The sequence below is a fragment of the Lytechinus variegatus genome, chromosome 6, assembly GCF_018143015.1.
Source record: "Lytechinus variegatus isolate NC3 chromosome 6, Lvar_3.0, whole genome shotgun sequence".
Lineage (NCBI taxonomy): Eukaryota > Metazoa > Echinodermata > Echinoidea > Temnopleuroida > Toxopneustidae > Lytechinus > Lytechinus variegatus.
Window position 1 is genome coordinate 27,903,551 of NC_054745.1, and position 14,669 is coordinate 27,918,219.

Sequence of the window (14,669 nt, forward strand, 5' to 3'; positions counted from 1 at the left end):
CGGGATCTACAGACTAGCTTAGCTGTGGAAATCACTTTGAGCCTAACAAGCTGGATACGTGCAATATACAAATCCTATATAATTTCTTTATAATGATGTATTTTTGTATTGTTTACAATAGTCATTTTATTTTTTTCACGGATTTTTGCAATAAAGAGACTCTTTATCAAACACAATATGTTGCAGATATCAAAATCCCTCAAGTTTGGGGAGAAATAAATCTGTTTCACATTTAACATATGAGAATTTTGTGCATAGGGGGTATAGGTGTGTCTCCGATCTCCCTTAATTCAGTTGCAACAATTACTCAATTGTCAATCCATTTTTTGTTTCATTCTTGGTTTATAAAATTTGAATGAATTACATCATATGATAAAAGACAAGAGTAAGTACAGTGGGAATATGACATCAGCTCGATCACTCAAAGCATTTGTGAAGACCATCGAATTGTTTTATCATTTTTCGTCATGATAACACAATGCTTTGAATTTGAGTGAATAATGCCAAATTTAAAATGTCATGCTGTTTTTCCTTGTTTGATTTTGATGAAAGTTGATATTTTTTGTATGTCTGATTTTCTCAATCTATACAAACCATTTTTTCAGCCTTGAGTACCCCTTTTAATATCCAGGCCCTAAGCCTGCTCAAGAAAATATTGTTTGAATATTGATCCCCCCCCCTCAAAAAAAAATAATAATAGTAGGAATAATAATAACAATAAATAAATGTTTAAATGTCGGTTTCGAGTGGACACACATTCCAAAATATTTAATACCTCAACCATGTTCTATATTTATAATTATATACAAAACAAAATATTTTAAGGCATTATTGAATATGATAAATATTTCCATTTCTAACTTGCTCTTGGAAGATACGGTACTAAGTTGCGCACAGTACACGGGTGCTACATTCAGCAATTAAATGCATGGTCGTGTGGGAAAGCAAAAACTGCGAAAAATGAAACACAAACAAGTCACGCTTTCAGAGCAAATTCTTGCTTTGAATAATCCTACACCTGTAGATGATCCTAGTGATTATTGGGATGAAAGTGAGTATGATATTTACTGAATAAATATTGTTCTATATAGATAATACGGGCATGGCGATACTGCCTTTTAAAAGCAGTGTGTCAACTCAGTCCCACACATGTCATTTTGTGTAACCGTGAATAGCCGCCGAAGCCAAGCAAGCGAAGACACTGGCGAGGAGCTCTCAGGCGCCTGGCGGAAAACCCAGGGAACTCCCGCCCGCGTAGCGGGAGCCCTGGGGCCGATTGCACGAAAGGGTCTTTCCAAGGACCGTCTTTCGTGTCGCCCATCTTTTATGATACGCTATAAGCGGGGGTGTTTCTTAAATTTATGATAAAGAATAAGATTCGTTAGCTTGCTTTTAAATAGGCACGGCCGTAGTCACTAGATGGCGCTGTCGCGGAAGTGCTCAAAATTTGTACGTAAGTTTCGTCCGCTTGTCAATGAGTGAAATCGCATAGCGATGCGATATCGTCAAAATTAAGCCCCTGTCAGCGCGGATGAATATGATATTTTCTCTTTGTGATTGTCCTCCTGTGCGATGAAAAATATGTCATCGTAATGCATAGGACTTTCGCGAGCTACCGAAGTCATTTTCGTGCCCCAAATTCCATGAAATCTTCCAAAAATAACCATGAAAGTGTCGGTAAGTCAAAAGTGTCGTGAGTTGCTCTCAATTCTTACCTTATTTAGTTGTATTTCTTGCAAAATGGGTCTCGAAGTGTTCTGGATTTTCCGTTGATTGTGAAACTTGAATTGATTTCCTTTCTGTGTCTTGCAGTTAAATTGCAGCGCGGGGAATCGCAAGGGCTGTGGAAGCCCTTCTCAGTGAGGTTTACAAGCTGAGCTGCCCTTGAATTTGGTCGAATTTCGAGCCATTTTAATCGCGCGCACGGGATGATTAATTAACATAACAATTAGCAGATTAGAGATCAAGATTACGTCACGTACGTGCGTACGTGTGATACACAGAAATGAAATAGAACTTGAATCACACGGAATCACAGTCAAGAAATGCTTTGTTTTCTTTGTTTGCTAAATGATTTCCTGAATTTAAAATCATGAATAAACACCAGAGTAATGACATGAAGGAGATAATCATGGTCATATGAGGAATAACTAAATATTTTCTGAAAACGAGTGAATATGATGGGGCAATAATGTGCATGCACTGGAAAATGAACATTCACCTCTCTGTCAGTCACTCAGACACAGTGCTTTACTGCCTTTTACTGGCATTTTCTTTGCACTGCCGCCGCCACTGGTTTTTCTTTTGCCAACTAGATTAAAACTTATATATTAATATGTTTATTGCAATTTTTGAATAAATGGTAATACAAAGTGGAAAAAAATGAAGATAAAAATAATTTGGACTAAAATATGCCATCACCCCCCCCCCCCCTCTAAAAAATACACACTATCTTGAATGACTCGTTTATTTAATTTGCATTGAAAAAATAAATAATTGTATTTATGCACTTTTTTATTTCTCATTCTTTCTGCCAGAATATCAGATGCCATCATGAATAACCTCACCTCCAGATTGAACTCCTAAACATCTTGACAATGACTATCTACTGAGATATCTTGCCTTCTTGAGATTGGAAGTTTTAAGTTCAAGTCAGAGTGACCTAAGGCCCTACTAACAAGAAGAATCCAGATTTACATAAAAAACAATCCCACGAAAGATACAAACTGATTTTACTCTTAATGTGTAGTGTGTATGTGAGACTCTGTGTTTGTGTTTATTTTGAGGAGGACCTCCTGTCTCTGTTTTTATTATTTTATTGACTGAATGAATGATCAATACCTAAAAGTGAGAACTGATTTTTGAGGAGAGTACATTAGTGTATGGTTTTGAGTGAATTTGATTTGAGTAACTGTTTTTCTTTATTATTTTTCTCATAATTATTATTTTGCCTTTTATTTTCTATTTTCAGTTATATATTGTCAGTTACATTAAGTTGAACTTCCAAATTTGATCAAAGTGTTCAATTCTTGGGATAGAATTTTATCAGGTAATAAAACTGAGTTTGATAAATCTAAAAAAGGACACTGAAAAAAATATGAACACTTGGAGATGCTCACTAAGAAGAGGAAAAAACATGAAAGGAAATGGAACTTAAGTGGATGTTATAGCATGCCTTTCGCAGATCTCCAAGCACCAGGAATCATAGGCGGCGGAAGTGGGGGGGGAGTATCCCCCTAAATTTGAGGTGGGGAGGGGACGATTCCATCCCCCTCAATTTTTTGTTGATAACCTTATTTTTAAATTTTTTTTGGCTTGTCAATTTTCAATTTTGTTTCCTGTGTCCCCCCCCAAGATATTATTTGGTCACTATCTTTTTTTTTTCGGGGGGGGGTCAAAAGATTTTGGCGGTTCCCCCCTAAAATTTTTGGCTTCCCCCACCAATGCCAGGAATGTTGATGTTCAACTGAGAGTTGCTGAAGTGGAATCTCCGTTTGTCTGTGAACTTGTTATAGAGAATGATTATTCCAGGACAAGTTAGATGATATTACCCAGCCCATAGCATACATCCCAACAATGGAATGGAGGCAATATACCCCTGTAATACATGAAGTATCATATTATCTTTAGGTTGGTTTGGAAAGTAAGTCCTCTAGTCAATATTAATGTCTGCCCAACAAAATGGTACTATCTGGCAATTTGGTGGTTCAATCACAAGCAGAAAAAGTTTAGTAAATTGACACTAGTAAGACAATTAAACAAATATAATACGGCCAAACTGTCTGACCCCTTACTTGACTACTGACTTAACTAATTATTGAAAAATGACAAGGGATGCTTAGGCCCTTTGTAACCATTTCATTGGGCAGACTGAAGCAGATGACTAGAATTCATACTTTCATGAAGATGAAGGAACATCAAAATGATTATTACAATTTAGCAAATATGAATTTATAACACTGTCATGGTTATAAAAAATAATGAATTTCTATCAAGTAAAATGACAATACAATGTAAGACATAACTGCAATAAAGTAATTTCATTTCCAAAAGATATCTTCCATAATTTAATAACCAAATTTCTCAAGATAATATTTCTTCTGCACAAAGTGTATGAAATGCTCAGTGTAAATCATGCTGTTTATAAATCTCTAGGAATTTTTTTTTTTCAAAATGAAAATACATGTAAACTTAATCAAAACCAGGGGTGGTGGATCCAGGATTTATCCTGGGGGGGGCACATTTTCAGGATGAAAATTTGTCAAGCAAAAAAGGGCCTTACGGGGGGGGGGGCATTCTTTGATGAAAATTGCGTATTTTCATTACATCTTGACTGTAGCTCTCAAAGGGGACGGGGTTGAGCTAGATGTGCCCTCCCCCAGATCCACCAGTGATAAAAATCAACATTTATGAAAGATTGCATACCTTATATTCTGAATTGGTAAATTCAATGCATATGTCTACAAAATGAAACTGACATGTTTGGATAAATTGCTTATTTTTGTTTCAAGAAAGAATTCATCAATAACAGCTTAGAGTTATTGAGAAAACATCAGGAAAAAATAATATTCTGATATGCAATAACTATATCTATTTTATATATGCTTTTTTTTCCAAAAATTTAATCCTTGACATGGGGGGGGCTGGTTTAGTAGTCAAATTCACCCCCCCCCCCCCCCCCCCCCCCCCGTTAAGTAAAATGCTTTATCAAAATAAGATTATGCTATCATTTATAAATTACTGCATTTTGGAGCCCATTAATATTCAAAATGAATCATAGAGGGCAGTGCCATACCTTATTCACTGAAATTAAGGGGGGGCATGCACAGCTGAAAAACTATCAGCAGGGGCAATAATTTTCACTGCAATGTTAGATATCCTTAAAAAAATCCTGAAAACACATAATTAAAATGAAATTAAACTCCCAGGAAGTGCCCCTGTATACTATTACAGCCCTTGACCTGTATATTCTCAAGGGGTTCAATAATTCCTTCTCTTCCCTTGTAGAGTCGGTTCGGGTGCGAATGTGTCTGAAAAAAAATAAGTAAAAAAAGGATCATTAGTAAAAATTGTAGATAGAACAGAACATATAATTTTTAAAAAATTTAGCAAACAAAAACAAAGATTGATCTGGCATTGGAAAATAAAAGGAAATTAATTAACACCGCCCCCCCCCCCCCCCCCCCCCCCCCCCGCTTCAACATTTTTTTGTTGTTTGCTTCTGCTTGCAACTTTATAAATTTACCCGATACACCTTTCAAAACTTTTGGCTCCATTATCATGATTATGCCACTGTTCAAGTATTATTTATTTGGAAACCAATGCTAAAACTATAAGGTGAAATGAAATTATATAAAGAAAAAAATATATATTTCACAAAGTATAAAATCATAATGATGTAGGTCATGTTGAAATTAGACCCTGGACTGGACTCAAAATTAGATCAAGTGTAGTGTAGACCAAATGTAAATTAGTCAAAGTGTAGACCAAATGGCAATTAGAATTTTTTTTAAACCAAATGGGTCAAGCCCATTTGGTATATGTATAAAGACTAAAATATATGTATATAAGTTAAAAAATATAATTAAGTAGCCTAGGTTGTGCTGAAATTAGACCAACTGGACATTTCACAAAATGAGAATTAGACCAAGTGTAGACCAAATGGGTTTAGCCCATTCGGCATTAGACTAAATGAGAAGTGGGCAAATTGCATGTGAACCAAATGAATATACATATTTACAATGTGGAACTGCATGATATAAAGCCAATTTTATGTACCAGTATTTGACAAAGTAAAAAATATATAATTATGTAGGTTATGCTGAAATTAGACCAACTGGACATTTCACTAAATGAGAATTAGACCAAGTGTAGACCAAATGGCAATTTAGTTGACCAAATGGGTTTAGCCCATTTGGCATTAGACCAAATAACAAGTGGGCAAACTGCATGTAGACCAAATGAAAATACACCAGAAAACACATTTCACAAGTTGGGACTGATATAGAGAGCCGTAGCAGACGACGGAGATGGGTACATGATCTGCGTCCGCAAAAAACGCGCACGCATCTATGTACTAACATGAAAAACAGCATATGGGACGATCTGACTAAAAATCGCACATGCGGGGCTATTTGAGAGTCACAGCAGAGGACGGCTAGCAGACGCCGACGGGCGCGCGCATTTAGCGAGCACATCGTGATCGTTTAAACTATCGATAGTAAGGACAGTGCGTTAACAGGGACCCGCGATGTCTATGACTTTTTCGACCCATGTTGGTGCTATGAAATTGCTCTTTTTTGCAGTTTAAATGAATTTTACGTAAGTTTTAAGTGGTTTCACATGACAAATTAGATATTAAGAAATTTTTTGATATCATTCTTGGGGACAACAAACACATTTTGAAATTCTTGTTGTCCTGCCTATTTTAAATCAAATTTTATTCAATTTCATGATATATCACATCATTTTATAAACAAATATTTTGTTTATTTTAACGGACGAATGAAATATTTGCAGATATGATTTATTTAAAATGCGTTTCACATGGCGCATCATAAAAGATGGGCGACACGAATGACGGTCCTTGCAAAGACCCTTTCGAGCAATCGGTACCAGGATCTTACGTGTATTAAAAGAGATACTCGCCTGACAAGCATTACGCGAATCCTGTGTTTAAAAAATACCCCACCAGCTTATAACACAGGAACTCCATTGCCTTGCGTGTTGTGTCAATGGGATCTCAGGTGGGGTATTTGAAACCCCAATTTCAGATTTTGGGAGAGCTCTCGTTTAAACTGGGGTGGGGTCCATCTGACTGCTTGATAATGCCTTGCGTGTTAGTCAATGGGATCTCAAGTGGGGTATTGACACCCCAATTTCAGTTTTTTGGGAAAGTTGCATTTCTCGCGTTTAAACTGGGGTGGGGTCGATTTAGTGACTGCTGCTGCTGATAAGATAACACCACAGATGCCTGCCACCACAACAGGCTGATGAACAGCATGGAGTGGGATTGCAGCTGTCCTTGTTACGTAATAGTATAAACAAACTCTTCAGAGCTTCCTGGCTGACATTAATCTTGAAAGAATGAATTTGTATTCTATTTGTTTTAGGACATTAGCATATCTAAAAACGATTCGGAATTTAGATGAAGATCGACATGAAATTTTGAACGATGCAAAATGACCCACAATTGCCGAAATAACAATAAGTTTTAAAAAATCACCCTCTCTCTCTTGCTCTCTCTCTCTCTCTCTCTGCCAGGCCCTATGAAGGTCACTTCTCCTTGGGGGAAGGTGGATTATCTGGGAGAGTGTGTGGTTGTTTACTTAAGGATAACCATTCCTTGTTGATATCGGGGATGGGGGGGGGCGAGTGAAAGTAGCTTGGAATTTGAAATTGGGGTGTCAGATGAGATCCATTTTTAAACACAAATTTTCGTAATGAGCGTGAAGTATGGTCAAAATAATTCACCGAAAACAGAAATCAAGCACTTACCGTAGAGGCGCACGGCCAATATTGGAGACTGTCTCCAATGTGGGAGATTATCTCCAAATATCAGAGACTTTTGTAAAGATTTTGGATATCCAATTTCAGAGACAGTCTCCAGTTTTGGAGACCAATTTCCTTTGTCTACATTTGCTGCAAAAGGATTACCTTGGCAGCAAATGAAATTGTGATAAGCAGATTCCTCATGAAAAATTACCCCTTTTCACCGTCTACTTTAAAAATTCACCGTCTACTTTTGTTCCGATAAGGATTCTTGTTGTCAATCACACACAAAACAAATGGGCTTCTGACCTCAGTGAGACAAAATTTTGGTGGGAAAAATCATGCTTTTGTTGGTGTTGTTTCTTTTGTCCTTTTGCAAAGCAAGTCTCCAATGTGGGAGATTGTCTCCCCTATTGTATTGGAGAGTCTCCCATATTGGCCGTGCGCCTCTACTGACTTACCACGATTATATGGATGAAGGTCTAACGAGTGGCAGTTTTTCTGACATCTGGGCACAGACGCTCATTCAATGAACAAGGTTATGATATAACCTTGTTCTCAGTTATATCTCCATGTGTGGCAAAATAAGGGTGGCAATGTTTGGCTCTTTTTCTCTTTTTGTTAGGGGCAAATGCTTGATTTTTTTACACTGACAGTTTCCACTACACCTATTATTCATACAACTTGGCTCTTAATTAAATTTGATGCTTTAAATCATTTCTTTCTTAATTAAAGATAGAGATCAAAAAATGAAAATTTTCTTGCCATATTACTTTCCACTGATAGAGGGCGTAAACAAAAATATGCCAAAAATTCAAGTTTTTGAGCGCTCTGGTGAATACAAAAATTATTCCCAAGTTACTAATGAAAAATAAATTGCAACTGTATGGAAATTAGTAATTTTGGTCACAAAAGTCATATTTTAATGATTTTTTAAACTGTGTGCTCTGTACGACATTGGCATACCATCCATCCTACCTGTAGATTCCCCACAGGCAGGGTGGTAGCAGTGAACAAGTGGGCACAGACTGAAACCTCAAAAAACGAAAAGTTCTCTCCTACCCCCGTCTCGATCTGCCATTTTTGTTATGAATTGTAACAAAATGGCCGATCGTTAGACCATCATCCATATAATCGTGGTACGTGCTTGATTTCTGTTTTAACTATTTATTCGGAGAATTATTTTGACCATACTTCACGCTTGTCAGGCGAGTATGCCTTTACACGTAAGATCCTGGGCGCCCGCTACGCGGGCGGGAGTTCCCTGGGTTAGCGCCTGGCTAGGTTTAAGAATCACAAATTTGATTAAGAGACTTGCTTTGACTTTTGCGATCAATTACTGGCATGAGTGACTGGTGCATAAATTGGGTCTTGATTCTCGTACTGGTAGTTGGCCAGTCACAACGAACAATTGTCCATAGACTGTACAACGGATAGATCGTCTCCGCACAGCGATTCGAAGACCGCTGATTGGTCAGTCGCGCAGATCACGTCATGACCACATGGTCCCAAAAATAATTCCTTCGGACTGCGTGCAAAAGAAAGTATCGATAGCGATATCCGGTCACGTTGTGGAGGCGGTAAATGGTCTTGGTTCATGATCGGATCGCTCCGGTATCGATCGAAAATTATCGAAACTCTGCAATTACATGCATATTCATGCGACGCTCCGAAACCCGGAAGCCAATTGACTTTGTGCACGTTGCGATAGACTCTACAAATTCCAACGAAAACGATGACATATACTTAGACGCTAATTCGTAAGATTTTGACGGAAAAGCAAGAAGTAATCGAAATTCGCTTACCTGTGCGGTATCGGTGAGAAAATAGATCCTCTGAGAATACCTTTCATAATTCATATAAAATACGGGAAAGTGAAATTCTAGGTCGATTTTGGTACGAGGTGATAGAGAATTGCACACTTGTTTTGGTGGAATTCTGTGTGGGGAAATAAAAGGCTTGCACTGCGCATGCTTACTATATTTTCATTCATAAATTGGATCTCGGCAGTGGCTGGATGACGTCATGTAATAAGCAAAAATGTACTGTGCCAGTGAGCAGTACGAAGCCGAAATTCAAATTTGTGCTGAGCTGTATGTGTGTGATTTGTAATTCTTGAATTTGTTAGGCTTATCAAAACGAAAACCTAAGTTTTGATCTATGTTTAAAAGCATTAAAGAGTACCTCATCTTGACTCAGGCTTTTCAGCATGTTCCGAAACCCCCATTGAGTATTCCAAAGAGTGACATGCGTGTGGCAGGCCTTCATTCGACATGTGCTCCGATCGCAATGCGGAAGCGAATGACCGCGGCACTTCCGGGTTGCACATCGCATGCGGTGCAACGCAATTCAGCGGCTCTTGCACGCATTGAGTTTTGAACGCGAGATGCGCCATGTCGAACGAAGGCAGAGGGATGTTGAATCTTGGCCTGAAAACATGGAAATACATTTCAAGATTTAATGAATTATTATTAATCTAAAATTTAACATAGCAATTAAAAATAGACAAATATATTTAACAAATATTGGGGCAAATATCATTTTGTGAAAAGAAATTTGAGAACAAAAAATATTGCAGAAAAGGCTTAACATGTCGAATCTTGGGCGTGTTACTCTACATGTAGATGGGAATTATCCGTTAATCTGAGGCTAAAGTAAAGTGGGTCTGAATTGTGACAGATTTGTGTACAAATAATTTTGTGCAACACGAACCCAATCCTCTTCTCTACGACATTGTAGTGATTCCGGAAGGATTCGTGAACTCTTCAAGGGCGCATTGCTGAAATAGACGCAATAATATTTGAAGTTATTTGTAATTATTGTCCTCTTCTCTATGACGTAATGTCTAATGATTCCGGAAGCAATCATGAACCCTTTAAGGGTGCTATACTTGCGGAAATAGATGCAAAAGTAGTGATTCGGATGTCGTAGAGAAGATCAAGGACAATTATCGGTATACATGTATGGAATTTCAGTAACTTTAAAGTAATTTTTATAATGTTTTAGGACTTGAGGATTATTTATACATATTTTTCTTGACAAATTATAGAGCTCTCTAAATTTTATGGTCCTACCTACTTGTGGTGAGCTGAGCGATATCTGTCATTCTGTGTTTGGACTTTGATGTGTGCGTGATGTGATTGGATGTGCTGGTTTGGGGAAATAAGATTGACTGTCAATCTTGGCGCGTACAGCACGACAGTGTGTACGTAACGTTACATGTAGATCTATGTTACCATGGTTACACAGATAATTGTCTTCTTAAAGGACAAGTCCACCCCAACAAAAACTTGATTTGAATAAAAAGAGAAAAATTCAAAAAGCATAACACTGAAAATTTCATCAAAATCGGATGTAAAATAAGAAAGTTATGGCATTTTAAAGTTTCGCTTATTTTCTACAAAACAGTTATATAAACGAGCCAGTTACATCCAAATGAGAGAGTTGATGACATCACTCACTATTTCTTTTGTATTTTATTATATGAAATATGAAATATTTTTATTTTCTCGTCATTGTCATGTGAAATTAAGTTTCATTTCTCCCTGAACACGTGGAATTCCATTATTTTATCATTTTGTGCTTCAGGCAAGGAGGTCCTAATCGTCACAATTCGTAAAAATTGAAATATTGTATAATTCAACAATAAAAAACAAAAGAAATAGTAAGTGAGTGAGTGACATCATCGACTCTCTCATTTGGATGTAACTGGCTTGTTCATATAACTATTTTGTTGAAAATAAGCAAAACTTTTAAATGTCAAAACTTTCTTATTTTACATCCGATTTTGATGAAATTTTCAGCATTGTGCTTGTCTGATTTTTCTCTATTGATTCAAATCAACATTTTTCTGAGGTGGACTTGACCTTTCATCACTGAATATATGGTTATCAAAGTGATGATAGTATGAAATGATCACTGAATCAGTGGTTAGCAAAGTGATAATAAAGTTGTCATGCAGTAAAGCTTAGCTGATTGTGGCAACCTTTTTTAATCATAAAGATAATACAACTTTGTTCACTGTCTTGCTTGTAATTTGACACACTCCCGAATACAAATGAAATATTATTTTGTTACATACTCTGTTTGTTGTATTTTCTTTGTTAATTTGTTCTTAATAAAGTTGCAGAGATCAAAAATGACAAGTAAAAAAAATAGAAAGATTGTAAGTAATCAATCATTGAATTGGAAGAGCCGTGGTGTAGTGGTTCTGACTCTCGCCTTATAAACAGAGGGGTCGTGTGTTCGAATCCCACCGCGGTCTAGCGTCCTTTGGCAAGGCGTTAATCCACACTTTGCCACTCTCGACCCAGGTGCTAAATGGGTACCCGGTAGGATGCGAAAGATATTGTATGTTTGATTTTGCCAGCGCCATAATGAGGCTGCGATGAATGCAAGGAATGCTCCCCAGGGAGTGGAAATTGTGCACTTTCGTGCGGGATTGAAATTAATCCAATGACCGGGGTAATAATATGCTGTAATGCGCTTTGGGCCATTCTGGGAAAAGCGCTTTATAAAAATTGGGTATTATTATTATTATTATTATTGAAAGTTAAAGTGATGATAATACTATATGTTGAAACTTTAATAATATCTGAATTTGTATTGTTAATTCTAGACACTACAGCCAAAGTAGCAGAGTTTGATGAGGGCGATGAAGAAGATACCATTAAAAAGCCTTCAGTTTTAAGAAGAAAGACTGCTCATCAATCGATTGAGGAAGATGGGAGGTACACGGGACTGAAGACCTCGAGGCAACAATGGACTTCATCAGGTCAGGAAACTGGGTGGGGTTTCACCAAAAATTAAAGTATTGTGCAAGGTGGTGTCGTAAGAAAATATTTGCAATCAAATGAAAACATTCTGTCGCAAATTTTACAACTGAGAGCTCAATATTAGGTGTACTAGATCTGGGCCCTGTTATACAAAGAGATAAGATTGATCCAATCAATAGCAACTATGGATGGCCAGCAACGTCAGCATCTATTATGCATGTTTTGTTCAAAATATTTTCTAGCTGTGATGTATATTCATGCATTCATTGTTTTCTTGAAATTTCACTGCGCTTCTCTTTGCATAAAAGGACATTGTGCAAATTTTTCGTGGAAAAAATTATGACACTGATGGATTTCCATAAAGTTACGATTGATCGGATCTATCTCAACCATATGGAAATCCATCATAATTTTTTCTACCTTAAATTTTCACAATGCACTTTAAACCAGATAAGCACGCTGAATGGTCAAGAGAACGATGTTAAGTGCGAATATATACATCATATCCAGAAAATATTTTGAGTCAACTTTGACTGCCTTTGCACTTCCTTTACCCAGTCATAGCAAGCCCTAAGTCTCATTATGATTTTATTTTAAATGTTTTCAAGGCAACAAGGCATAACCAGCCGCAAAGTTCAATATTTTTAGGGGAATTCCAATTTCTCGTTGGGTGCATTTTTATGTTTCGGCCCAAATGGAAAAAGTGCAAAGGTGTTCAGGAGATCTGGAAACTAGTTAGTCTAATTTAGGTGCATTTTTATTCTTTCCTTGCCAAGGCAGAGCGCAGATGTTCAATTTAAATATTTTTAAGGAGGAGCCACTCTGCCATAGGGCACAACGAATCACCTTCAGTTGGTCATAACATTATGCAATTTCTTTCAAACTGTGCTTACCTAACAAAGCAATATACACCTTGTTTTTGCCTATTGGAACAAACTGGCCAAACTCCATAATAAAGGGCCTCTGGCCCCCGTTGCATAAAAGTTACTATTATGGTAATTTTGCTATTCAGTGGTAACTACCATAGTAACACTGATCAACAGCCAATCAAGGATTCCATGCAAGTTACCATTTTATGGCAAAGTTACCATTATGTAAACTCTTATGCAATGGGTGATTTCAAGTACGGTGTTCGGTGTTGGTGTTGAGAGCGTGAAAAGGCTGCTGAACCGCGCCCCAACACCGAGCTGAGTTCAGAGGAGTGATACTGATTGCGTTATCGATATCCTATGACGTCATGCCTCTGCGCTGCTGATCATCTCAACTTTACGCGAGAAATTCTCGACGACGAAAGTGAAATCGGGAAGAAATTTAAATAAAATCTTATCGTACAGAATGCACAGGTTAAAATCACTGCAATAATCAGAAAGCATAAATATTATTTTTCAATAAAATGTGTAAAACTCTAATGATTTGCGCTCATCTTAACTGTAATAGATAATTTTACGGGGGTGTTTCATAGTGTTCACCTCCTGTTCGTGAACTACAAGTTCATCAACACCGAACTTGAAATCACGATTTCCCCAATCCCTGGGGGTTGGTGTTGGTGAATAGGGAAATTGCACGTAGATCGTCAACACCAGCTGTAATGCTCGGTTCAGCAGACGACATTCAACACCAGAGCTCAATACAAACTGCCGGAAATACGTCATATTTTCCGAGGTCAATCCCAACACCAGCATGATTTCAAGTAAGGTGTTGTCCCAACACCAACACCAGATTTCAGCACCGTACTTGAAATCACCCAATGGGGCTCTGATTGCATGTGATTTCGGGGGCAAACAGCTTTGAATCACCCTTTGAACGAGGGATTGTGATCACACCTTTTATAGAAATTTGTATGTTATGCTGGGTCTGTATCTTGTTGAAACCCCTGGGGCCCGTTGCAGAAAGAGTTGCTATCAATCGCAACTCTAAAAAATCATGCGTAACTTGATTTTTAACCAATCAACAGCGCGCATTTGGGACTTGCGATTGTTTTTTTTTGGCTTGCGTTTAAACGCAACTCTTTCTGCAACGGGCCCCTGCTCAGATAAACCATTGTGGTGCCTCTTTTATTGTAGGACAAGGGGACAATGAATACATCAGTGAAGAAGATGATGAACTGGATGGAGATGAGGATGAAGACGCTGATGAAGTTGACGATGACCAAGAAGATGATGATGATGACGATGACGATGGTGAAGACGCGGAGGAAGATGATGATGATGGTGATGATGATGATGAAGACGAACTCATGACTCAACAGATCAGAGAGATGGCTCGGAAGTTGAAAGGTACAATATACTAGTATTTGAAATAAAGGATGGGGATGATGATACTGCGCTGCTGCTGCTGATGATGATGATGATGATGATGGTGATGGTGAAGATGATGAAGATGATGTTGATGATTGTGATGATG

General features: G+C 37.6%; 1 protein-coding gene across 1 annotated transcript; it reads left to right on the plus strand.

Annotated features, from left to right (window-relative positions):
• Window positions 1–898: 898 nt before the first annotated feature.
• Window positions 899–14,556, plus strand: LOC121417680 (phosphopantothenoylcysteine decarboxylase subunit VHS3-like). Its single transcript, XM_041611413.1, has 3 exons — window positions 899–1,051; window positions 12,110–12,265; window positions 14,330–14,556. The coding sequence occupies exons 1-3, from the start codon at window positions 925–927 to the stop codon at window positions 14,554–14,556; spliced, it is 510 nt and encodes a 169-aa protein (XP_041467347.1). The 5' UTR covers window positions 899–924.
• The last annotated feature ends 113 nt before the right edge of the window (window positions 14,557–14,669 follow it).